The 24,971-nt window shown below is 47.2% G+C and overlaps 8 protein-coding genes and 8 non-coding genes across 16 annotated transcripts; 7 read left to right on the top strand and 9 right to left on the bottom strand.

The window, feature by feature from the left end:
- Window positions 1-205: 205 nt before the first annotated feature.
- P175DRAFT_0501483 (putative tRNA-specific adenosine-34 deaminase subunit Tad3) lies at window positions 206-1,971 on the top strand. Its single transcript, XM_040897178.1, has 3 exons — window positions 206-444; window positions 502-553; window positions 613-1,971. Exons 1-3 carry the CDS (start codon window positions 348-350, stop codon window positions 1,901-1,903), a joined length of 1,440 nt encoding a protein of 479 aa, XP_040752239.1. The 5' UTR covers window positions 206-347; the 3' UTR covers window positions 1,904-1,971.
- A 141-nt stretch (window positions 1,972-2,112) lies between these two features.
- On the bottom strand, window positions 2,113-2,185 carry P175DRAFT_0t66. Its single transcript has one exon. It is a non-coding gene; the product is annotated as a tRNA-Thr (tRNA).
- Window positions 2,186-2,926: 741 nt separating this feature from the next.
- P175DRAFT_0t65 lies at window positions 2,927-2,999 on the bottom strand. Its single transcript has one exon. It is a non-coding gene; the product is annotated as a tRNA-Thr (tRNA).
- Window positions 3,000-3,423: 424 nt separating this feature from the next.
- P175DRAFT_0532209 (uncharacterized protein) lies at window positions 3,424-4,168 on the top strand (the record flags this gene model as incomplete). The annotated part of the gene is made up of 5 exons (XM_040899944.1): window positions 3,424-3,498; window positions 3,582-3,623; window positions 3,657-3,758; window positions 3,925-4,024; window positions 4,086-4,168. The coding sequence occupies 5 exons, from the start codon at window positions 3,424-3,426 to the stop codon at window positions 4,166-4,168; spliced, it is 402 nt and encodes a 133-aa protein (XP_040752238.1).
- Window positions 4,169-4,505: 337 nt separating this feature from the next.
- Window positions 4,506-4,578, bottom strand: P175DRAFT_0t64. The gene has a single exon. It is a non-coding gene; the product is annotated as a tRNA-Thr (tRNA).
- Window positions 4,579-5,486: 908 nt separating this feature from the next.
- P175DRAFT_0t73 lies at window positions 5,487-5,558 on the top strand. The gene has a single exon. It is a non-coding gene; the product is annotated as a tRNA-Arg (tRNA).
- A 48-nt stretch (window positions 5,559-5,606) lies between these two features.
- On the bottom strand, window positions 5,607-10,871 carry P175DRAFT_0501482 (uncharacterized protein). Its single transcript, XM_040897177.1, has 3 exons — window positions 6,459-10,871; window positions 6,217-6,408; window positions 5,607-6,161 (listed from the first exon to the last, which is right to left on the bottom strand). Exons 1-3 carry the CDS (start codon window positions 10,584-10,586, stop codon window positions 6,006-6,008), a joined length of 4,476 nt encoding a protein of 1,491 aa, XP_040752237.1. The 5' UTR covers window positions 10,587-10,871; the 3' UTR covers window positions 5,607-6,005.
- A 188-nt stretch (window positions 10,872-11,059) lies between these two features.
- On the top strand, window positions 11,060-11,904 carry P175DRAFT_0479168 (uncharacterized protein). The gene is made up of 2 exons (XM_040895384.1): window positions 11,060-11,238; window positions 11,335-11,904. Exons 1-2 carry the CDS (start codon window positions 11,222-11,224, stop codon window positions 11,852-11,854), a joined length of 537 nt encoding a protein of 178 aa, XP_040752236.1. The 5' UTR covers window positions 11,060-11,221; the 3' UTR covers window positions 11,855-11,904.
- A 1,314-nt stretch (window positions 11,905-13,218) lies between these two features.
- Window positions 13,219-14,504, bottom strand: P175DRAFT_0532205 (chitin synthase export chaperone; the record flags this gene model as incomplete). Its single annotated transcript, XM_040899943.1, has 7 exons — window positions 13,219-13,439; window positions 13,494-13,827; window positions 13,872-13,965; window positions 14,030-14,117; window positions 14,174-14,270; window positions 14,375-14,410; window positions 14,475-14,504. 7 exons carry the CDS (start codon window positions 14,502-14,504, stop codon window positions 13,219-13,221), a joined length of 900 nt encoding a protein of 299 aa, XP_040752235.1.
- Window positions 14,505-16,456: 1,952 nt separating this feature from the next.
- Window positions 16,457-16,528, bottom strand: P175DRAFT_0t63. The gene has a single exon. It is a non-coding gene; the product is annotated as a tRNA-Arg (tRNA).
- Window positions 16,529-17,301: 773 nt separating this feature from the next.
- On the bottom strand, window positions 17,302-17,373 carry P175DRAFT_0t62. The gene has a single exon. It is a non-coding gene; the product is annotated as a tRNA-Arg (tRNA).
- Window positions 17,374-17,431: 58 nt separating this feature from the next.
- On the bottom strand, window positions 17,432-18,446 carry P175DRAFT_0557533 (uncharacterized protein; the record flags this gene model as incomplete). Its single annotated transcript, XM_040900778.1, has 2 exons — window positions 17,851-18,446; window positions 17,432-17,731 (listed from the first exon to the last, which is right to left on the bottom strand). The coding sequence occupies exons 1-2, from the start codon at window positions 18,052-18,054 to the stop codon at window positions 17,432-17,434; spliced, it is 504 nt and encodes a 167-aa protein (XP_040752234.1). The 5' UTR covers window positions 18,055-18,446.
- A 139-nt stretch (window positions 18,447-18,585) lies between these two features.
- Window positions 18,586-18,657, top strand: P175DRAFT_0t74. Its single transcript has one exon. It is a non-coding gene; the product is annotated as a tRNA-Arg (tRNA).
- Window positions 18,658-21,097: 2,440 nt separating this feature from the next.
- Window positions 21,098-21,169, top strand: P175DRAFT_0t75. The gene has a single exon. It is a non-coding gene; the product is annotated as a tRNA-Arg (tRNA).
- A 95-nt stretch (window positions 21,170-21,264) lies between these two features.
- On the bottom strand, window positions 21,265-23,423 carry P175DRAFT_0501480 (uncharacterized protein). The gene is made up of 5 exons (XM_040897176.1): window positions 22,924-23,423; window positions 22,540-22,867; window positions 21,870-22,486; window positions 21,690-21,821; window positions 21,265-21,626 (listed from the first exon to the last, which is right to left on the bottom strand). Exons 1-5 carry the CDS (start codon window positions 23,143-23,145, stop codon window positions 21,420-21,422), a joined length of 1,506 nt encoding a protein of 501 aa, XP_040752233.1. The 5' UTR covers window positions 23,146-23,423; the 3' UTR covers window positions 21,265-21,419.
- Window positions 23,424-23,527: 104 nt separating this feature from the next.
- On the top strand, window positions 23,528-24,880 carry P175DRAFT_0501479 (uncharacterized protein). Its single transcript, XM_040897175.1, has 3 exons — window positions 23,528-23,685; window positions 23,749-24,070; window positions 24,147-24,880. The coding sequence occupies exons 1-3, from the start codon at window positions 23,569-23,571 to the stop codon at window positions 24,737-24,739; spliced, it is 1,032 nt and encodes a 343-aa protein (XP_040752232.1). The 5' UTR covers window positions 23,528-23,568; the 3' UTR covers window positions 24,740-24,880.
- The last annotated feature ends 91 nt before the right edge of the window (window positions 24,881-24,971 follow it).

The raw sequence follows: 24,971 nt of genomic DNA, 5'->3' as shown, positions 1-24,971 counted from the left end.
TAACACAATGATCTGCTCCCCAAACTATCATCACTAGTCAACGTAGCCATGGGGCATTGTGGATATCCTCCAGAGTGAATGACGTTAACTTTGTGCCTGGGGCATCTATGTGTTCTCAAAAGCGGCAACTCAGGGCTTAGGTCATAGGGTACAGGGTTGCAGGATCAGATTCAGCCTTCCTTCCTTCTGCATACTGTCGACTCAGCTCAGATATTAAATCGCAAGCCTCGCGCTTGTCAGCTATGCCTTGAATTCATAGCATACCCTCTTGCGTTGATTGATATCACCTCTCTCCGAAAAACTGGAGGTGATACCCCGCGATCCAGAAAACTTCGTCCAACGGATCGATGGAGATCGAGGACATCATCCGGGGAGTCCAGCCTCGTATAGGCGAGGTAGTCCCGGTAAAAACAGTTCAAGAGACTCAGCCCATTGAAGAATTCGGTTTGTAGACCTTCTTCCGAGTTATTTGCCTATAGACACAAATTTAATTATCTCTAGCCGAGGCATATGTCGCAGAAGTCAGTGTAAGATCCGCTTCAAAGGTGATCAAGTAAGTGAAACACTTCCTTCCCCCTTCCATACCATGGGTTGTGCTGATATGTAGAACAGAGTCCTTGACTCGAACTTCTCTCGTGATGCTTCACAACCCATGAGCCATCTTCGTCGCTTTGCAAAATACAGCAATTTACCGGAACATCTCCAAACAAACTTTTCAAAGGACAAACCCTCCACGAAAACTATCTTTGTTTTGGTTTCTCCACCTCTACCTGATGTTGATCGTCTGAAAGAACTGCTAGCTCCCTTCGCCCCAGAACCGGAAGATGGCCCTTCTACACAGCCCTCGGAGCCTGCTGGCCAGATCATACTCCATACCATCAAAATCCCCACCCTTCCTCCTCTCAATACAACTCAAGCGGACACCTGGACAAAAAACTTATGGCCAGTCATTTTTAACCCCGCTGCCGCACGAGCCACAGTCGCTCCTCCCGTTCAGGTCCTAAACCGTACACTTGGGTCTATCCAGCCGGATGCCGGATACTACATAGCGCTAGCGCACAGAGTTGCCGATGAAGCAGAGCAATCTGGTCGTGGTCGTCGCGTTGGTGCAGTGGTCGTCGACCCAGAAATCACATCTCGGATACTAGAAACCGCCGACGACGCGGACTCCCGATGGGCAGATGCAATTGTGGCCGTAGCAGGCGATGCACGGTATGCTCGGAGGGAAGCTGGAGCCCTTTCAGAGTCAGAAATTCAACTGGGGATTGGACCTAACCCTGATCGAGAGACATACAACCCTGACCTAGAAGGAGGTCCAGATCTTCACGCGTTGATGAGGGTAGTTGAAATTATAGCTTTCAAACGACGAGCAGAAGATCCAGATGCAGAGAACGATAAACCCGATTTGAGCCCATTAGAATCCTATTTCCTTTCGCAAATGGACTCTACTTCTTTGGAGTCCCTGGATGTATCGCCAGTGCCAGAGAAGTACCAGAAGACGGAGAAGGGGCCGCAGCCGGTTGCTATGTCATCGGAAGAAGTGCTAGCAACTCGAATTCGACCGCGGTCGCAAGGTGGATATCTGTGCACTGACTTGGATGTATATTTGACCCATGAGCCCTGCATTTGCTGCTGCATGGGCCTGCTTTTGTCACGGTTCCGGTCCGTAACATTTCATCGACAGGGACGCATGGTGACAGGAGGACTTGCCTCTGAACCTGTTGTTACGCCGGTGTCTGAGCCCGTGGAGCACGATGACCCTGGATGCGAGGATAAGAAGCGACTATATTATGGAATACACTGGCGAAAGGAATTGAACTGGCGGGCCTTGGGCTTTGAATTCATAGAAGATGAAGTGTCGGGGCAAAAATTGGCAGAGGATGGGATTGCATTCCATGCATAATTACCCGGTCCGTGGGCTTATATATGAGGAAAGGACATTAATTAGACTGTAATACATATGGATATACATGCACACATACACAGCTCAACTACTTTCACTACTTACAGCGTTAGGTACGTACGTACGATAACTCGAAAAAAACAAAAAAAAAAAAACAAAAAAAAGATCAAAAGCAAGTGTAAACGAAATGAATAATGACCAAAAAAATTTGCTCACACTCGGATTCGAACCGAGGATCTCATCATTACTAGTGATGCGCTTTACCAACTAAGCCATGCGAGCTGATTGGTTGTTTTGGTGTCAAGTGTGATTGAAGGGTGTGCGGAAAGGAAGTCTCCATAGGAGACCTGGGTAGGTATCTGAAGGATTTTGGTAATCTTATTCAAGATCTCTCCTGGGTGGTAGGTAGGCGGGGCTGGTTTATTCCTACGTGGTGTCTCGATCAATTAACGTCTTTCTTATGTAAAGTGTAAGAACAATTGGACAACACAACATGTACTGTCACCTCCATGTAGATGCGCTCAAAGGTACCTAAGTAAGTAGAAATATTCTAATGGGAAGACGAAACGGGAAAATCAAAAGGTAAAAAACACAATAGAAGGGCATCATTAGTAGTTAACTATTAATTAATGCATTAATAATCCACAGTATCCTTCTACTGCGAACAGACTCTATCCTTCTACTGCGAACAGTTCAACAGAGTAGGTCCAGCATCCCCTCAGCCGCCCCCCCCCCCCAACTCTTACTAAGAGACAAGAAACTTGGAGAAAAGTGTATCATGTAAACAGGCCGAAAGTTGTCACAAGTAAGTGTATGGTATGGTAACATAGTTATGGAGCTCCTGTTTCCTGTTCTCTAGGTTGCTGCTTGATCCTAAAGTGCAAGTGGCTAACTATGGCGTAGTACATTACTAAATAGATAGTAATTGGATGGAAATGACGTCCTATATTAGTCCCTAGGGCGTCGTAGATGCGGAGGTGGGGAGCGCCCAAAAAAAAAAAAAAAAAAAAAACCTACAAAAAATGCTCACACTCGGATTCGAACCGAGGATCTCATCATTACTAGTGATGCGCTTTACCAACTAAGCCATGCGAGCTTGGATGAACATTTGGCTTTGTATTTTAATTTATTAACCTGGGTAAGAAGATGACCCTTCCCTTGCATATAGATTTATCTCATCAATCAAACTCCTAGTTAGCTACAACCATCTCTAGCGTTGTATATACTATTAATTCAATTCTTCGCGCTCCTATTCCGCCCGTATCTTGACTGTAAAGGTCTCCTTATACTCAAGGAATGTATTTCCTTTATTATTTATTATAACCGCCCCACTGTCCTATACAGATGCATCTACTTCTTGATTCCAGCGCACAGGACTGTATAGCCGATACCAGTAGTGATCAAGGCCACGAGCAGCGTTTGCCTCTCAGCCTGTTGTTGGTTTAGTGATATTATCCTAGAAACACGCGCACGGGCATGGAAGGGGGGGGGGGCTTTTATCTTTTACAGTAGAGGTAAGCATGTGCTATAAAACCCATACGTATAGTAAGGATGCCATCAGCGCTAAATGCAGACAGACAGACGTAAATGCTTTGGTTAGTATTTTACGAGGTATCCCATCAGTAGCACTTGCTCACTGGGTTAATATGTTTCATGTGACCGATCAATCCATGACCAGGTCGACATATTCCCCTCCGGGTACTTTGGTATCGCCTTCACGGTATGCTACAAGCAGATTCTAACACTCCCTTAGCCTTCGGTTCATCTCGCGCTGGCCACGGGGCTGGTCCTCGTCCCTGCCAACTCCCAACATAGTTATACCCGCATTCAACCCATTCCGCATGGAGGGATTTCGGTTAGCCCCTAATAGTCCAACCTAGGACAGTCCCTTCTATAGTGTAGGAAGGAGGCTATTACAGGAACCAGGCAGCAATAGTACTCCGTATTTGCATACTATATGGATGACACGTAGCTAGCTATGCCCACATGCAGTGCATAGTCCCGGGTATATCATATCGTAGCCATACTCCGGATCATCGATAGGTTGTCTCGATACTCGCTATCCCGCATGGGGTATAAGTGCTACTGCTGGTAGTGGCTGGGTCCGTGTTGCGGTCAATTGTAGATTAGAGGGAAGCGAGAGAAACTCCGATGTGATCTGACTAGGTTTGATCTGTTCTAGGTGTTATCACTGCCGGTGGATACTTCCAGCCAGGATTCGAGGAGCCTCGGAAGGTCACGGAGGCTAGGTATACTCGTGAGTGAAACATGCATGGAGATGCATGGAGATGCATGAGATAAATAAATGGGAAATTAAGATCTCAGAACCAGTGGGGTGGCAGAAGATATGTCAGGTAGTTAAAGCGATTTATAAGTCGGCTCGCTACAAATGAGCACTGTTGGGCGAAAGTGGGGCTGGCATCTTGGGATTGTGTACGCTGTACGGGGTAAATGTAAGGGGGTTCTGCATGGCTTTGCAGGCTGTGGAGGGAACGCATGCCGCTGTCCAGCAAGATACCGATGTAGGAATCGAATGTAATAAATACTAGTGATAAATGATGTTGGGGAGTTGGTAAAAAAAAAAATAAAATCAAAAAAGAAATGCTCACACTCGGATTCGAACCGAGGATCTCATCATTACTAGTGATGCGCTTTACCAACTAAGCCATGCGAGCTGATTGATAGCAGGTTTCAAATATAGATATAATAGGCTGCACATCAGGTATGTTGTATCTTCACTTCTTACTCTCTATGGTTTAGAAAACATCTATCTTTCTCCCAACTTGAATGTGGTTGAACAACACATACCATTCCCAATATACATGACTAAATATAAAATTACTGTAGTATATTGCATTGTACTGCATACTGCTTGGTATTTTTGTGTTTTGTATCTTCCTACTAGTATGTCATGGTACTGTGTTGTACAGAGTATATAAATAAGCTTCCATTTCTATATATAATACAGGTTTGCCATCTAACCAAGCAACCTACACCAAGCCAAATCACCACAACAACCAAGTAGTTTGTATGGCTGCACACGGCACCATATCCACCACACCATGACATACATATACTTACAATGAGCAACTATACCTACCTACCCCCCCTCTACTTCGCGCTCGAACCATCCCCACCCACCGACGCCACCATCTACAACAACCCTGTCCTCCCACAATACAACCACACAATACCTAGTAACTACCAAAACCCAGCTGCAAGACACATACCCCGCAAGAAGAACAAACCAAAAAAATCGCATCACAATTGCTATACGCTGGAAAGCAGAAGCGACCCAAGTGGCCAAGGACAGAACACAGAAAACGTGCAGTCTACACGGAGCACTACAGCAATTTCCCAGTGAAATTAAACGATAGATAGCTTAAATAATACTAGATAATAACAGCGACCCGAGGAGAGCATGAAATAGAGAATCTGTAGACTGACTGTAGTAGTGTGCTCTTGTTCTGAACGCTGAGAAATAATATAATGCTACATATAAACTACGAGGTACCGGTTGTTAGCCCCACTTAGTTTAGCGCAGGGACATGATGGCAAAGAAGAAGCTTTCCTCCATCAACAAGGCCGGCTGGCCCAATGGCAAGGCGCTTGACTACGAATCAAGAGATTGCAGGTTCGATCCCTGCGTCGGTCAACCACTTTTTTTTTTGAAAAAATTTTATTTTATTTATTTTCAATCATACTGCAGTATTGATTATCTCCGAAACGGTTATATGATCAGATCAGGTCATGGTCGTGATGCCTAATTCCATGATACCCACCCATTAAATCATGTCCGTTATTTACATTGACAGTTACTGGGCCGCTCCAGCAAAAAACCATAATCGCGTTGCTGCGGTCCACTACTTGTCTGCGTCATCTACAATAGAGAACCAGGCGATATTCGCAGCTGCTCGCAAGCCATATTCCCAAGCATATCATTGTAAGTGCTCCAATAAAAACATAAAGATCATCTGCTCAACTTTTGTAACAAGCCCCGACGCATGAATCATGATTATTCATTAGTCGTGAATGAAACATTCATCCATCCCTTGCTAATTTACCACATCATGGTCCTTCATGTAATCCCCTTCAGCAGTGTTCATCCACGGAGCTCTCGAGCCCGACGAGCGAGAGGAGGAACCCGGCGAAGAATTGGGTCGTGTGGCGAGTGTGCCGCAACTGACATGTACAGCGCATCAAGCCGTTGGATGAGGATATCCATAATCTTAGGCGCAACCTCACGGATGTCCGGATCCTAGCAACTCAAGTCAGCATCTAACAAAAAATTTGTGCATTGTGAAGTATCATACCATTAAATTGACGGTTTGGAGCACAACATCCAGCCATGCGAGACGCTCCGTAGGGCGGGAATCCAGAGAGGACGTGACCGCAACACCAACAGACAACGCAACAATCGGGGAAAGCCCAGGAAGGTATGAAGAAGGATTCATGCGTACAAATAGATTATCAAACAAGTCGGCTTGCTGTTCAGATTGCAGCCACTGTAACCAAATTAGCAACGATGTTTTTAACACGGGATGCGACGACGAACCTTTACGGACGCTTCTTCATATCTACCCTCGCCCATAAGCTGGGAAATTTCGGCCATTTCAAGCTGTTCCGGGCTCCTCCTGTTGGCTGGGGGAGCTGGAGCTGGAGCTGGCGAGGTGGACGATGCTGCGGCCGACCTCGCCAAACCCTGGCTGCCCTCCGCCTGACGAGACGCTAGGACCTGGTTGAGGCGCAGGACCTCGTTCTGGAATCCAGTCTGGGCAGCGGCCATCGCGGTTACCGTGTCAGACAGTCCGCGAACAAGGCTGGTAAGTTGTTCAATCTTCGCAGCATCGTTCTTACGTTGGATCTCAAACTGCCTCATCTGAGCCTGCATCTGCTTTTCCATATCGCTTCCAACCTTCTCAGCAGTGTGCAGCGCAAGACTTTTGAAGGCAGGGGTAACAGTGTTCTGCATGGCTTTGGAGATCTCGGTTTCCACATGGGAAGTGAGTTTCTGGCCTACAGCATCTGACAAGACTTTCACCGTGCCAGGCTGTTGCAGTGCACGATCGACCGCCCCAGGCAAGGATTGACGCAGCTCGCGAGAAACAGCCTCACCAAGCTGCTGGGGCAGAACTGTGTTCAGTTCCTTGCCAACAGCAGTAGAGGTGATGCTGGACAGAGCGGGGACAACTTCGGATTGGATGCCTTGAGTCACAATCCGTGCAAGGTTCTTCTCCACGTTGTCAGATAGAGTACTCGAGACTAATCGTAGGACTTGATCTTGTCTGGCGGTAGACGCAGCATCCCAGCTGCGTCGCTCTTCGTCAAACCGAGTCAACAAACCCTCGAGCTCACGCCCAAGGCTCTTCTGGAATTCGCCTGCGACACCAATCTGGAAAGCTTCAAGATGCTTGTTCAAGGTCTCGTAAGATTCGCCAGAACCAGATGCAGCGACAGACTGGTATAGAGCGGGAGGTGGTACGCTGTTATAGCTTACCGTTGGACTCTTAAAAGTGTCCCCATTGGTTTGATCAATACTATGATCATCTCCAGCATTCGTTGCCGGACTGACCTCCTTTGCCTTGGCAGGTTCGCCGGTGACTGCTGTTCCCTTCTTCTTCTTCTTCTTCTCGGGCTTTTCAGAGGCGGCTGCCGCAGTTGCTGCGTCAGACTGCTCGTCACCAAGCTTCTTCTTGATCGCAGTCTTGACGGGGGACTGTGTACGCAGAGTACTAGGTCCAGCACTGGCACTGGGCTCCGCACTTAACTCCGGAATATTTCTGGTGACTTCCTTTGGCGCCATTTTGGTAGGAGTGGAGTTTGCATCGCCGTTCACGGAAGGTTCGTCCGAAATATAGGTGGGGAATGCCTGAAGATCGGAAATATCAATCAAGCCCTCCTCTAGAGCGTTGACAGGACGTATGATCTTGTTGTCCTGGCTCCAACCGAGGTCTTCCTTCCTGATGTTAAGACATGTCACTCCACGGGAATGCATCACGTAAAGTTCAAAGAGACCACTTTCATCTCCAGCAGCTTTGGTAATCGGAAGAAGATCCAAGCTTCGCAATTGGCCCTTTGATGCAAATGAAATTTCCCGGATGCCGCTCATGCAAGCAGTCGACTCGGGCTTAGGAAGGCTGTTATCCTTCTCACCGGCACGCTTGATGAACGAGGCCTGTGACATGGGCTGCAGGTTGTACCTCGGAGCGGACAAGTGAACAAAGTATATAGAGTTCCGGGTAGGGTGTCCAACAACGATGATACCGGAGCCGGGGTGATACGCAACGCTGCAGATAGCATCCGACTCGTTCTCATGAGGGAACTTGAGCTCTTGCACAGCCTTGCCCAGCCCAATATCCCAGAGTTGCAAGGTGTGGTTCTGCTTCAGTCCAACTAGAACGTAACGGAGCGCCATGGACTTAATATAAGGACGCAGCTTGTCAATGAAAAGAACAGATGTTGGCCATGACTTCTCCGTGGGAGAGCCAGTCACAAAGGTGTTGAGTGGGATGCGGACTTCCGCAGGGTTAGGACCTGAGGTAAAGAAGCTCGAACTATTCACCACTTCGCGGATATCCCAGAAACGCAGGCGTCCGGTCTTATCCAGAGAGGCAATGACGGTGTCATCGTCACTAAACATGAAGTCTTTGCCAGCCTTGCCAGTAGATATCTTCATGGCACGCTCCTTGAAAAACTTTTCGGTGTTGACAGTGCGGTTGCTCCCCGAAACACCGTACGCAGGGTTTGCAGCAGCCTGTGGAGAGATGACATAGATATTCTTGCCACGGCCAATTGCAAAGAAACCAGGGTGACGAGAGCTCCTTTTGGCCCGCGTTTTCAGCTGGCCACCGGAGGTGTTCTCATCAGAAGCGGGAAATGGTGGGAATATGAGACACTCGCTCTCTAAGGCGTCCTGTTCGAAAAGGTCTCTGTCTCCCCGGGATATTAGGGCCCAGTAGACTGCTCCGCTAACACCGATACCAAGAACGGCTTGCTCATCCGATGAGCCGCCCATAGACTGTGACGTACAGACAGCGACGTTGAACACACGGTCACGGGTGGAGCGGAAGACTTGCTTGTCACTCCCATCATCCTGACGAATGATCCTCATGCCGCCATTCTTAGCGAGCGCATAAACAATGTAATCGGGAGTGGCGGAGGTCAAAGATCGATCTAACTGATCGAAATCCTTCTTCAAGCGGGCGATATCCATGATTCCATCATCGCGCAGAGTCGAGATCTTTCCAGGGAAAGACTTGACGGTGATAGATATGAATGGGCGCAAGGGAAAGTTGTGGACTGAAACAATACGTTCCTCATCCTTTTCAGCACTCTCTTCGGCACTCTCCCAGCTTTCTGCTAACGCTTCGCCACTGCTATTGTTGGATGACTCTTTCGGAACAGCAGAGCTGACAAATTCTTCTGGAGTCTCCTTCAGAACATCGTTCTGGTTTTCGCCATTGGGTATTTCCTCCAGAGGAACAGAAATGGAAGAGAGGATGGCCTGAGTGCTATCTTCTTGTGCTGCCTGAACAGAGGCCCTCTTCTCCTGAGTCAACTTCTCTAGAGACTCGTCAACGTCACGAACGAGTTGCTCCACAAGCCTATCAACCACATTGGAGACAGCTTCTTTTTGTTCTTCCGCCAAACTAGGTGACTTGGCGCGCTCGCCTTCAAGAATCTGCGAAGCAGGTGCAGCTTCAAAATTTGCCGTAAATTGGCTCCTGGTGGCCTCGACAACCGGACTCTCACTACGAGACTTGGGCTGGGGGGTACGGTTCCGGGAAAGGGCTGCCAACTGGTCGAAGGGGTTGACGTGGATGAAGAGAGATTCTTTGCCGGTCGGGGACAGTTTGTCCGATGCCCCGGACAACCGCTCCGTAGCCTCTTCGACCGACAGGTTACTTGCGACCTCAGGCTCGAAAAATACGTTCTTTTGGGATGCGATCGAGCCTGGAGACTCAATAGATGACTTGGCGGGACTACCAGACATCTCCTGACCTGATTTCGACCGATTCAGCAAGCGAAGCAACATCTCCTGGGGTTTCTCCGCGCCTGGAGTAGCCGATGGGCTCTCTGCAGCAGACTGAGGCAGAGGCTGCACGCCGGTCGGCTGGACTGGGGCCAAAGGCGCTTGCCCCTGTCTACCAAATAGCGAAGCAACTAAGTCAGACGCAGAGATGTTTCTCGTGTGAGACTTTGTAGCCTCATCCACACCAGGGGCGACAGGAGGAGTATAGCTGGACTGCTCCATACCCACAACAGGGGCCTGCTGCTGGGCGGGAGGAGCCGCAGGTTGGTTGAATTTGAGAAGATTCAACAAATTGACAGCGCGGTCAGGGTTCTGGGGTAGAGGTTGGTGGTGCTGGGGTGGAGGGAAGGCGTCGCGAGGCGTCGGAATATTAGGACTAAGAATATCCGAACCATGGCGAGGAGTGTTCACGGGCAACGGGGTTTGAATGACAGACGAAACGGAAGGGTGACGATAACCATGCTGCTGCTGCTGCAGGTGGGCATGCGGATAGCTCTGACCGTCATAGGGAGGTGGCTGCTGGGTGCGGTATCCTTGCTGGTACTGGGGAGGATAGGGAGCCATTCCAGGATCCTGAGCAGGAGTGCTTGAAGGAGATGGACGTGGCCTTATGCTCGCCAAGAGAGCCTGGATGTCATTGGGGGTCGACATTTCTGTCACTCGCCGTTGTGGGAGGCGACCTCCAGCAAAATCCGAGCTCTGACGTTAGTCTAAGAAGCTCTCTTTCGAGAGACAACCAAGGTAACCAGCGAAAGGGAAGGCAAGCAGCAAGAGAGTGAAAGAGTGAGATGAAGAAGATTCAGTAGCAAAGAGAAATTGAAGGATGGACTATAATACAAGGGGAGTTGGAAAGGGCGAAGAAAGGGGGAGGGGAGGAAAAGAGAGAGAGAGAGAGAGAGAAGAGAAGGAAAGGTAAAGGAAGAAAGATTCGTTGTTGTGTGGCTGGAGAGGAAGAGGAGAAAAGAAAATTGGAGGTTGCGGCTGACGGTTTTTTAGTTACCAGTTGACGGTTCGGGACGGTAAACTTTCGGTATTTTTACACCAGGCGCTGAGATAATTCAACCTTTTGCTTTAATATAGCAGCTCTGATGACTCGGGATTTCCTTCTCCTCCCAATGCTTTCAGATTTGTCTGTCGTGCTACCACCAATAATCCACCTCCTTTTCGCCACTACATTTCATCCTCCCGTCTTCTCTCTCTTCTCTCTCTCTCCCTCTTCAAGCAACTTTCACTTTCCGCTCGCTGTAACCTCATCCAGCATTGGTAGGACCTTACCTTCTATCACCATGTTCTGTCTCCGGAGGTAAGCTGTTTTACTCTATCCAATACTCCCCCCTCTTGATCGCTCTAAAGAAACCACTCCGCGTGCAACCAAACTGATATAAATCTATCTATACAGCTGGCTACCTCTCCTCTTCATTCCGACCAACGCTTCCCCGCTCTTCCTCATCTCCTTCGTCACCCTCACCTACATCCTTCACCGACCATGTATCTACTGCTCTGCCCTCCTCGTCATCCTCTTCGCTTCCACCTGTAACTGGTCGGATCGATGCTTCTTCAACCTCCGCTCGGACTGGTTCGCCCCTCGCTACTCTTCTTCCTCCCCCTCCCTTGACAACTCCCTATGCCACCAACACAACGCCTCCTCCTCCTCCGCCTCGCTACTTGCACTCGAGAACGAATCGCTAGCTGGCTACGCTTTCGAGACCGTCAACAGCACCGCAAAAGCACTAGCCGGTGCCGTGGTTGACAAAGCCCAAAAACGATTCTTTGCCGACCCATCTTGTCCCCCGGGGGCTGCAGCCTTAAATGAGCTGCAGACAGCTGACTGGACGAACTTCGGACTGGAATGGTTGCGCAGTTTGGTTGGACGACGGGAATGGACGCTCCCTTGCGTGGATGTCAAGGTCCGACTATAGCTTCTTCAAAGATGCTTTACCTTTTTTTTTTTTTTTTTTTTTTTTTTTTTCCATATATATTTTCTGGCTTGTTTTATTTCTACTTGAGACAGCAGTTCTTTTCACGACAAATCAGGCATGAGCATGGGGGATTTTCTTATTTTTGTTTTTGGTTGTTCCTTTTTTTTTTTTTTTTTTGGCATATAGCATATGGCATATATATACTTGTTTTGTTTTGTTTTGCTGTGCTTTGCTGGACAGACAGTATGTATTGATTTCTACAGGATAATGCTCTTCTTGTGGCTGGCTTGGCTTGGTATTAATTGTGCATATGCACCTGGTTTGGTCTTGTATATATTTCTTTGTTCTGTGGTATTCTGGTACCGCACTCTCCTTGGATCCTAACAGCTCTTGATTCTGTTTTCACAGATACACCCCAGGTACCTAGGTAGGTACATGGTTGTACTGTGGGTTGAGGAAGTGATGTATCTATTCTCTACTCTAATATAGTATTTCCACCGGCAGTGTACTCAAAAAAAAAAATTGGATTACCATCTTAAAGAAATCTATAAAACCGCCTTTCTACTCATACTCCGGCGGAAAATATACCTCCCTACTATAGACAGGAAAAGAAAGAAAGAAAGAAAGAAAGAAAGAAAATCTGCAACCTCCTTTTCTCATTTACGACCGAACCCTAGTCCTAACTGACTACTCAAAAGAGCGATTATCTGAAGTAAGGTAACGTACACTAATTACAAGGCAGAAAAGGTATCTAACAGAGGTAATGAGGGGAGGGAAAAAAAAAAATTAATAAATGAAAAAATTGAAAAGTATATGTAGGAAAAATATACTAATCGTAATAGCAACTCAACCTGCCTGCGCAGCTTGCTTGTTTCCCTCGCATCTTCTTCTGGTTGTTTGGAGAGCGAAAGGGGAAAAAAAAAAAGAAACCCGCGAGCAATGAGTTCAAGTCTGGGCGATGAAATGATTTAAATGTACCCAGGTGTAATGACTCAAAAATAGTACCCATACCGATACCGGCAATAGTAATAGCATTGGTACTGGTAGTCGAGATATCATAGTCAACCGGGGCGCATCCAAGATGGTCGTTAAATGTGAAACGGGGTGGAATGGGGAAATGGTGTCTCAATCGTAAGGGGGAAGGGGGAAGGGCAGGATAACAGGATTAGCGGGTATCAAATCAATCATATAAGGATCGTAGGACGCATAGGCATAGGCATAGGCATAGAGGCATAGACATAGTCGATAATGGTGATTATCGAACGAGACAGGCAGAGTACGTAAATGGAAGAGTGAGAGGGGGGTGAAAGAAAGGACACTCTCTGTAGACTAGACATCGGATGATGGATGGTGATGCAGCGCGATTAGTTGTATCCCGGCATAGACTGGGACATTGGAATGGGCCAGTCGTCTTCTGTGATACTGCTCCAGAAGACCCAAATCATAACAACCGCGACGAGCGTAAAGAAGGTCTCAAATAGGGCGCCGTTGATCTTGCCGTCTGTCGCGTGGCAGAGATGAGTGCTAATGACGTAGTTGAATATTTGGCCGATGGCAAAAAGAATTCCCGCAGCAGTCAGGTACACTAGACTATGTCAGTACTTTCCCGTGGATTTTAATCGAGCGAACCTAAACATACGCATTGGTCGTAGTTCACCCAAAACTCGAATAACCAGGAAGGTCTCGAGAAGGTAAAAAGCAACCAAACAGACGAGGGGGAAGAGCTGATATAGCACATAGAGCGCAATATTCCGATAGTGATCGGGAGCAGTTGTCTCGAACTCTCCGGTCCAGTCGAATGCTGTGTCCAGCGCAATGTACCCCGTGCCGACGAAGAATACCAAACCAGAAATAGTGAACAGACCGAGTGAAGCAGGAGTGCCGTCGTCTAGAAATTGGAAGCCAACCAACGCATTCAGGAACAGAATCCAGCAAGTTGCAGTGATCGCAGCAATGTGAACGGCCGAAAAGCCCTGCCAGAGTTAGATTTATCCATTACACACTTGGGACTACAAACCTTTCGAACATCATCTTTGAGAGGAATACCGCCAACGGAGAAGATTTCACAAATCTCAATTATAATGAAGCCTAGCAGGAATAATTGGATCTCCCTGTGCTCACGTCAGCTTTGATCGTGCTCCGATTTTTTTTTTTTTTACATTGCCTTGCTCGTACCTTCGGCCCACGGCCGCTTGTTTGCGGTCTGATCGCCATATCAGAACCAACGACACCAAGATACTGATAAATGCAAGCAAAATAGAGCCTGTAAAATATGAGCCATGTATCCATCACCGCGCGTGTAAACGAGACATGTCATACCAAGATTTGCAAGGTTTCGGTCGCCGCGCAGGCCAATTCCGGTGAGGGCACAGCCGCCGTAGGCAGCATTAGGGGGCTGGTTGTTGTCGACAAAAAGCTTTGTAGAGGGAAGAAGAGTTAGCAACACGAGCACTATCGATTAAGGGCGCTACTGCGATCCACTGGGGCGCGGCGAGAAAATCATAATCCGGGGGGGCGTACATTGCAGACTGGTAAGGTGGAATCACGACAGAAGTCCTAGCTCAGAAGATGGTATGATCAGTTTCCGCTCAAGCAACCGTGGAATGAAGCGCAAACTCACGTTGAAATTGCCAAAGTGTGTCGAGCCCATGGCGAACAAGCGCTGAATCACACAATCACCATGCGAGAGTGAGAAGGACAGAAGATGAACGTGGAGCGAAGAGGTTGAAAATACGGCCGATTTTCACAGCTAGACCCACGTTCGAGCCCCGGTCACGATTGTGCCGTCGCAGATCTGGGATGCAGAAACGAAAGGACTCCGATTAAGATTATTGAGGACTGTAGTAATTATTGGGTCGACTGGAATATTATTAGGGGGGTTTTTTTTTGCTGACGGCAAGAGATCGAGGATGCAGAGGGAAACGTCGAATTTGACGGAGCGGACGTCAACAAAGGCACCTGGACACGATTGTAGCGGAGAAATGGGTGGAAAGGAGTCTCGCACGGGAAGCGAGAAAGGCAGAGATTGAATGGAGAAGAAGAAAAACAATAACAACTCAACGACAGCTGCAATATGTACGATACGTGGGGTGATGTATGAGAGTATGTATGGGGGAGGAAAGGAGAGAGAGAATTGAGATGGGATGGTGATGATGGTGATGGTGATGGTGATAATAGAAGAGGCTTGGGACTCCACCAACTTCCAACTTCAAGTTTCTACTTCAATTTCTAAGACGGTGAGAGGGGGAAACACAAGATTACTCTGCGAAGCCACACCGTTAATACTAATAGGCAGAGCGTCCGAGACTAGTGGATGGACTAAGCATCCATAATTCATTCCATATGACGGCCAAAACCCTGCAGAAAACATGGCAGCAGAAAGCCAGGAACCCGCTTGATATTTCTGTGGCTGGAATACTTTGAAGAGGCTGATTCGCTCTCTTTCTTTTTTATTGAAATATCAAATCATGCCTTTTGAATCCTGAGCATTCAAGGTATTATTGACCGCTTCAAAGATGACTCGAAGGTTGCCTTGGTTAACCATCTCGTCACCCACGGATCCAACACTGGTTTCCCCAGTTTCTCTAATAATAGAATTAAATACAGGTACGGAGTACTTCTAAAGCATCTCTCTCTCTCTCTAACCATACTTATATTTTTTTTCAAGAATCTCCAAATTACCCGACTTTCCGTCTACCAGGCAACGGTAACAGCAGCCCAGCCACATCTAGCTAGCTATTATCCCGCACTTCATATCTGCAAGTTTCCTCGGTTTCTCTAGACAACAGGGACAAGAAAAGACGATTCCTGGCAGCCTGCAGGTAGTAACTCGAGGTGATACCATGATACCGTCCGACTTTCGGGTACCCCCCTTGCCTCCGTCCGGTTTTCTAGGAACAATAAAGGAGTTGATAGTACCTTGCTTAAGCTTATTTTTTTTTTCTTTTTTTTTTTGCCCTGGAGACCGTCTGGTTTTCAAGGAATCAACCGCGTCTTGTAGAGCTTTACTAGGTGAGGTGAGGTGAGCCTTTTCGATTAGGTAGTCTTATGCCAATGGCAGCACACAGAAAAAAATCACTACTTGTCTCAAATTGCAGCACACAACATAACATGTAAGCCTTTTCTGTGCTCCTTCGATGTTGTTTGGGCTTTGGACGGCTGGTTGGCATTGGAATCGGGAATTCAACATGGAATATCGCCCATTACTCTCTGTGATAGGTAATAGGACATGCCAATGGGTCCCTACATCAGTTGTCTTGCGAGCCTGGAAAAAACTAAGCTGGAGTACTTCTGGATGAACGGAAGGACAAGGACCTTATCTTATCACAGCCGAAACTTGACATTTTTTACGGTACTAACCGGTTGTCCGGGTTGCAACAAACAGCGATGATTGTATGGGTCGGTCTATACTGCAAATGTCGGTCTGGTCTCGAGGGGAGGTTTTAAATGAGTGAAAAAAAAGGGGGGGGGATTAATGTATCAATGTACAATTATTTCAATTGATATATTTATTTATGTATATATATAATATAATATATATATGTATGCGTGGCAGAACTTTAAAAGAAATTGAAGAGAGACGAGGAAAAATAACAAAAATATTGACCGACGCAGGGATCGAACCTGCAATCTCTTGATTCGTAGTCAAGCGCCTTGCCATTGGGCCAGCCGGCCGCTGATATGTTGAGGTCGCAGTTTTTTGCCTATATGTGCCAGGGCTTGAGATAATCAAAATTCCTCCCGCACTAAAGAAGAAAAAAAAAAAAGCTAAAATCCTTAGTGCAGTTCTTTATTGGGGCCTTGCCGCCTTTCTCTGACAGTCTGACTGTACATTATCAATCTACAAGGATATAGAAAAGCAAAAAAAAAAAAAGACAGGGATGGCTAGAGATTAAAGCGTGTTACCACCCTCTTACTATCTACAGCATAGGCCCAGCTGTCTGGTGTACAGTTATTCGGTAATTCTCTGGAGTTATGGCTCCGGTTGCGTTTTCCGCTTCCGTCCGGAGTCGTCGTCGGAAGTATTTAACTGTGAAATCGCTCCAACGAAGTAGGTAAATCCTGTACAAAGAATTCGGCAAGTGCCAATCATCCCGTTCCAGGATTGGCCTTAAGAAGCAATGGGCGTTTTTGCTTTCCTTACGTACGGAGTACATGGCAGGCTTTCCACCTAGACAAGTTTTATATGGGGATTTTTATAAGCGTGTCTTGCATTCTTTCTTCTCTGAAGAAGCACTCTAGGAGTAACTAACTGATTCAAACTTACAAATTAAATTAATTGCATTACATTATCCGACTAACTTCGGGAAAAGAACAGGAAAAGAACTATACCAGACCATGCAACCTACTCTTGCGCTTATAATTTCTATATGCCGACAATTTCTTCACGCAGTTATAAACTCAAAAAAAAAAAAAAGAGAAAACACACACAAAAACAAAAATAATACTGACCGACGCAGGGATCGAACCTGCAATCTCTTGATTCGTAGTCAAGCGCCTTGCCATTGGGCCAGCCGGCCTTGATGCATGCTGTAAAAAGATTTGGCTATATCACTCCGGGGGTCCACTCAATTTAGTTTACCACAGTTGAAACCGGTCGCGCCATAGATCTGTAATCCAGCTTTGAATAAGGTCAACCCACGCATCACGACCTATAGTTTCGGGCTTCAGGATCGTGTAGCAAGGTAATTCCATGATTCCAACCCGTAACAGCTCCAAAATCATAAAGAACATTTCATGCTCTGACTGGGAGATGCAATGCAGGTCCCATTCAGTCTTTCTCCCCAAGACCGTGGCGGGCCTTCTTTCTGGCGGAGCATTCATCAGAGAGAACCTATGGTTGAACTTTAGCCCTGTCGACAAACCCTGTATCTCCAACTGATTTCGTCAGGATAGTTAAAATAGACGTCATTGGATCCTCATGAAATGGACGGGTTCGAGCGTGTTCTGATCCTGCTCGTTATTGCTTCTTGACGTCGAGAAGTAAAAAGGGGGACCCTTTGACGGAGATCACTGTAAACATTTAATAATCCCTGTGCCAGTAGCCTTGCAAAGAGAATGTGTGTGGTTATCTGTCCTGTGCAAGGATATCCACGCAACGATGTAGCGGCAAGTCGAGATGGCGCAAATTGGTCCAAACTGCTTGGGCTCAAAGACTCGTTGGTATACTCGGGGAATCGACCATGTCGGGTTTTAGCCATCCGGACCGCACTGGCAGGTTTGGTGCATCCTTTCGTGTCAGCGTGTCACGCATTGGCAGTTGTGTGGTCACACCAATGGTAGGGGTAAGGAAAGAAGCTTTCAGAGGGTGATGTCAGGACTATAATAGGCCAGAACTTTGACCAATGTTTCTATGGCACTGGAGAGTGACCTCTTGCAGTAGGGTTAGATTGATACTCTCACAGACATCGCAATTGGACCCATTTACCCATGGACAATAGCCCAGGGTAAGGCTGAACTGGATGGAGGAGCTGGGGGCGATGTGGGGGAGTATTGGCTGGGTTATGAGAATTACAGTTGCATATCTCAATAATATTAAAATCCCAGCCGTATCTCAGTCACATTCAAACCATTAGATTGTAAGAAGGAGATGGATCTCCTTGTTGTAGAGTTGGAGTAGACAGTGGCCAGCTGGCACTATTGCTCTAATCGGCAGCACGTGCTAAACCAAACTTCCACCCATTGCGTCTCGGGCTCTTAGTTCCATTCCCAACTTGGAAAGCATCTATCGCGGCCGGCTGGCCCAATGGCAAGGCGCTTGACTACGAATCAAGAGATTGCAGGTTCGATCCCTGCGTCGGTCAATATTTTTTCGTCCAGTTCTTCCTGATGTTACTTTTTCTTTTTTTACACCCAAATTTATGTAATGCTTGACTTTTCAAGCTATGGAAATTATCAGAAATGAAATATAAAACAGCTGAGGTTGCATGCGACCCCCTACACAATACTGTCACTGTCTTTTAACTGGAAGAAAGGAGGCCCTGGGTTCTACCCTTATACCCAAGTATTGGACACTACGCGGATATATATATGCAGTAGGGATGAGCTAAGATATTCCCTCATGAGTATGTCGTGGACATATTGCCGGCTTCAGAAGGCCGGTTCCAGAAACATGAGAGGCTAACAAAGTGTCAGGTATCGAATACAAGCATATATGAGCCCTGCTCACGGTATGGAAACACCATTAGTTTAGATCATGAGTGACTTAAGTTGCGCGAGCTATTGCGCTCTGGGCCAGAATGTATGTAAAATCCATATTAGCCTCCTTCACTGTTATCAGTAGTTGTTACATACCATGCTTCTACTGTATACAGCCCGCCTGACCATGTAGCCGTCAGTGGCATAGGTGACATAATGATTGCCAGTCGGGTTTGTATAGTATCGGTCCGAGATTGAAATGGAAGGAGCAAGGACACGGACAGGCATATGATACCATATACCTATCCATAGGCAGCGTGATCCCAGGATGCACCTTCCAGCCTCCTCGATACTATCAGTATCCCAGGGCCTCATTGTCTCATTTCTTCCTGATTTCAGCATCAGCTATAACTTGCACCACATATCATTATCTTGCACTCTAAGATATTCTTCACACATCATTTAGCACCCTCATCCCAAGTCATATATATTCTAGCTGCATCCATTCATACCCGCCAGACTTTCCTACCCATGTCAACGAAGCGATGCCCCTTATGTAGGGTTACGCGCCAGACGGTCGAGTTCGAGAACACATTTTCTGGCTTATATCAGATGAAACGCTATAAATGGTGCTTCAATTGCCGGAGGATGAATGAGTCGGATGAGGTAGGCGAGCGGATGTGCATATGTTGCAATTCTAGGAAAGAAGCAAGCGCCTTCAAACTACATCCGGATTCCCGAAAGCTATACAAAACCTGCTCCAGGTGTTGGGTAGATGGCCTACGCGGAGAATTGAGCGACTTGAACTGTATGAGATGTAGTAGATGGCTTGACGTGGGCCAATTTCAACACGGCTCGAAGGTTTATACATTATGTGAAGGTTGTCGGAGCGCCGAGCGCGCCGATATCGAGATCAGTGACCAGAGATGTGATCGATGTGCTGAATGGATGGGAGTCGAGCAATTCAGATACTCCCCGGGGTCCACTAGGATCTTCAACCTGTGTTTTGCGTGCGTTGATATTCCGGGTGTCGCTACGGTGACAGAGAGAAAGTGTGACACTTGTCTGAAATGGAGGAGCGAGAGTCAATTCAACTCCCCGGGCACTCGGGAGGAGGATTTTCGGGTGACCTGTCAGGAATGCAGGACCATCCCACAGGACGTGAGCAGCTTGTTTTACAAGTATATTGTGCATATTTGAATAGCTTAGTGACAAGGCTTAGGATATTGTCGAGTCGATCGAGGACGATACTGGCATAGGACACAGGACGGAGCCGGATGACTTTGTCTTATACCCAATTTGACATGAAAGGAAGAGACCCAGTTTGTTTAGATCCATGGTAGTCTTTATAGGGTGAGGGACTTGGAAGGATTCTGGTGTACCTATATATGTTAGCCAGCTCAATTGTTGCTTTATCCTTCATGATGGCATCGCCTAGTCGCAGCATTGTAAGTAGAGCAAATCTCCAGCAACCCCTCTGCAACGGAGACTGTGCAAGGGCTTAATAGTATCATAACTGACATCAATCGAACCGAAAAATACTCAAGGTCCTTGCCTGGCTAAACCATTGACTTGGACATGTTATCCTAGCTGCAACCAGAATATCGAAGCATCTAGATACGGGAAGAGAATCCCTCAGGATGGGCCTAGTATTGCCCTGGGCTAAGTCTTGAACTCCATCCAAAACTGTGCTCTATAACATAAACCTACTACTCAACAACATGAAGCCAGAATCAGTCCACACACGCATCGTGTCATGGATGATATGGACGAGCCAGCAGGGTAGGATAGGTAGAACAGTAAAATTACGATGAAAAAAAAAAACAAACAAATATAGACTAAATTCAACTGGTTCATCTGCTCTCGTACAGAGTACACCTTTCTCATTGTTGTACTAAGTGTAATGCACCGCTCCATTTTACGGTAAAGACATGTATATCATTGCTTTATAGCGACCTTGAGTAACAGAACAGACATTTAGCAGGAAGCTTTTCCTTGACATGTGTGCTGCGGTTTAACGATTTATCTCATTCGAGGCATAATAATATAGGGCGCCAATTAGGTTTGGCTCTTGTAGGCATACTTTCGATGCGTCATTCCAATAATGGCCGGCTGGCCCAATGGCAAGGCGCTTGACTACGAATCAAGAGATTGCAGGTTCGATCCCTGCGTCGGTCAACATTTTTTTTGTTTTTAAATTTTTACCTAACTCAATAATAATAATTATCAATCTAGTTATAGGTAGTTATCTACTCGAGACTTTGAGTTATTTTGGCTTCTGAAAAGGAATGTATTACATCTATCAAGGGGATATTTCATACTCAGGTATCCAAGAAACATAATAATAGCAACGGAAAAAGCATCAAGACACGCTCCCATCAGATCAGTCCATCGGGACATCGTTAAATCGTCTCAAGTCGTAAAAACATTACACCGCATTCTGGTTGGATATCCGAGCGATCGACTTTCTCGTCCTTCGTTGTAGAATATACCATCCTCCCATCGTAAGTATTGTCAGGGACACCGTCAGGACCACGAGAACCCACCATTGCGAAGACACAAGCAGCTTCGAGTCACCGGGGCTATTGCCGTCCGCACGAGTCGGGCCTGTGATAATGTTTGTACCCAGTATGGTCTAGGGATTCCTATCAGTTACTGGGCATATCTTCCATGTACAGATGAATGGAATCGCGCGTACCGCTATAAATGTCCCAGGAAGAAATAGCATCGTCACGACGGAGATGGTACTCATGGATGCACTCTCCTGCATCGCGTACCTGGTCATTCTCGAGCTCGATTGGGTGTTGATGCGGGAGCTCATGTTGAAGAGCTGTAAGAAAGAATTAGCACTGTACAGACGATGGAAGGAAGGCTTTACCAAGTCAAGTAAACGTTCCACACGTCTGGCCACGTCTTCAACAGACGACTTGAAGTAGGCCATCTGGTTCTCGAATCGGTCGAATTCCTCCTCCACCCGAAAATACAGCCAGTCGCGCTGATCTAAGCTTTTGCTTCCCTTGACCATTGCCTGGAATGCTTCATGTTGTTTCCGTAACCGGCCAATGACCCCTAGGATGAAATTCATTTGGATTTTATCTTGGTCAAGACTTGTCAAGGTGAGATGGAGCTTGTTCAGGTCAATCCGGGCAAACTCTTCCAGGCCGCCGTGGACCCTGCGTTCTTCTTCACGAATGGTGTCGCGTGGGTCTCGAGCGGCACGACGGTAGTACTGAATCGTGGGATTGAAATGGATGATGGAGAGAATGAACGGGTTCTTCGCAAGAGAGGCAGTGTTGGGCTCTTTGATGAAGGCCTCCAAGTTCTCCACTAGTTCCTCGAGTAAACGCTGTGGGAGGTCGTTGAAGGATCGGTATTTCAACAGGACTAAAGTTGTGTCGGATTGGGCATTGTATCGGGTGACTATGGTCATCTTTAGATCGGCTTCCTTGCCGAGTTTTCGAACATATGCCCTGGCCCTTATGGCGTACCAGAATTCTGTATTTCATTAGGGTTGTTGGATCATCCTCGAGTTTGCCCAACTCACTTACCGAAGGATTTCACAGCCCCGTCACTGTCCCTCAACTGTCTCGAGCCAAAGATTTGTTCCTGACCACGGATGTGAGAGCTAGCCGCTGGCGCGATATCATATCTAGTAAGGATCTTAAGCAAACTGTGGCGGGTAATATTCAACTGCGAGGGAACCTCTTCGCCCCGCTGGTCCAGAGGCTTTTCATTAGCCGGCGGAATTGTCTGGTCGTTGATGAGCTCGTTTGTGAGGAGAGATTTGACGACTTCTGGATTACGGATTGTTCGTAGGACTTGCTCCTGCGGTGTCGGTTGGAGCAGAATTATCCGAACCTGCGGATCATGATCGGCCTACATGCAGTTAAGAACACGGTAAAATCCCCTGCACAGGAGAAGGGATAAATTACATTAATTAGCCGATCGATGCCAGCATCATCATACACCCTAGTTGTTCCCACACCATGATGATGATCCAGGATAAGCACGCTGGAGACAGGTGCGTATTTCTCCGATCTCCAAGACCTTGACTCTTCCTTTAACTCTCGCTGACAGAAGTGGCCATCGTCAAGACCGGAACAGTACGATGTAAGAGAGAAGGGATATTCTGCGGCAGGTGGCTTGTTGGACATTCTGAGTCCGCTTCTTCTGCTGAACAGTTCTCTCAATAACTGGGGGGACGAGGAGCAGGGAAATCCAGGGCCGCAAAGCTGGCGCTCTCGAGCCTTTTGAGCGCCATCCTGCAGACGAGGCTGTCGCGGACTGTCGTCGTGCAGGTTTAGGCGCTTGACGGCGTATGGGGCGGACTCTGCAAGTCTGCATTATTTGCAGTGTTGCACAGCCTAGATAGGTCCATATGTACCGCAAGCACAGCCTTCCCACCAAGCACGAGGCAGGGTTGGGGTTGAGGCCTGCCGTTTCTATTGGGTAGAAGAAGAGAAACAGAATAAAGTAATTCGAGGGGGTTTTTAATTGATTAGATTTAACACTAGATACCCTATAACTATTCGTCCTGCCACCTCGTTTCAATTCCATTCTTATCGATAAAACTAAGAATGGCCGATTCTGCGCGTCCTGCACTATTTTCATTTCCTCCCCAGCAGACAGGCGAGCCTTCGACCCGCAATTGGTACCAGGAGCTTCTGGACCATCCAGATTGCCAGAATGATCCAGTAAGTTGAATAATTATGTGGATTGATGAATTCCTTCGACAACTGCTGACTACCTCGGAACAGACCAAAATCCAAGAAGCATACGAGTCTTTTCGGTCCGCGAGCTTATCCCGCTCAATTGCTTCGTTTTTGCCCGTAAATTCTAACGGCACGACCTGCAATGACCAGAACGAAAAGCATCCCCAACCTATGCAGTGCATCACGCCAGACCAGGCATTGATCCGCTACCTCAAGCTCCAACAAGAGTCAAAGGAGAATGGCAAAGAGATCGGGGAACTCAGCCAGCAGGACGTAAACTGCTTCGTCGTCTGGGCTCGCCCTGATACACGAACGATCAATTTGCTCGAGGAAATTCAGAATCGCCTCTGGAATCTAGTAGGACCCGGTTAGTTTTAGCTTATTATCCTCCGTGTCTGGTTTTATATATATATACACCTGTTCACACCATATTCCTCTTACAGACATTCACCTCATTCCTCCATCCGATCTTCATCTTTCTGTCCTCGAGCTATCGCATCGTCATTCAGTTTCGCATCTCCGCTCTGTATCCAGTAAGATTGGTGTACCCGTGCTCGAGAAACTCTTGGATATTCCACGATCAAACTTCCACAGGGACAAATCTACCGCCCGTCTCGTTAAGCCGATGGTCATGTTTGATAAGCTAGGCGTGGCTGTTGGGTTTGTCCCAGCGGACGACCGATATACCCACCACCATCTTCGAAATCAGCTCCACACCATGGCCCTGGAGACCGGGGTTAGCATTGATACGTGCTACACAGCGCCTCTTGCCCATGTAACCGTGGGCAGGTTTATTAATAATGCTTTCTTCGAAGGCGCTGGTCCGGATAGCAGCAAGGAAGAAGTCAAGCGAGACCGGATGGCGCAGTGGGTTAATCTTATACGGCAGATGAACGAGGATCTGAAACGAGATTATGGAGATGATTTCGCGTGGGTGGTTGGCGGCGAGCGACCGCTGGAAGTCCAGCTGGGTTATATCAAATTTGGACGTGGAGCTGATCAGGCTGATTTGGTTGGGAATGTACTGGGGACGTGATTTGTAGTATCAGCCGTTCCTTTTTGCTCATTGAATAACTTGGGTCGTGCCTAGAAGATACTACCAAATGGTATAGAATAAACCCATTGGAGAATGGATTCAGATTTTCAGGGCTAAAGACGTCATCATATTGTATCTCGGCCCCAGCAAACTATATACCCTGTTGTCTGTTGGTTCTGTATTATTCCGGGCTCCCAGGAAGTAGCATGCTATGCTATTCATGGTATGATGG

This window comes from Aspergillus ochraceoroseus (assembly GCF_002846915.1).
Source record: "Aspergillus ochraceoroseus IBT 24754 chromosome Unknown P175scaffold_4, whole genome shotgun sequence".
Classification (NCBI taxonomy): domain Eukaryota; kingdom Fungi; phylum Ascomycota; class Eurotiomycetes; order Eurotiales; family Aspergillaceae; genus Aspergillus; species Aspergillus ochraceoroseus.
The sequence above is the reverse complement of the archived record's forward strand: the minus strand, read 5'-3'. Positions and strand labels throughout refer to the sequence as shown.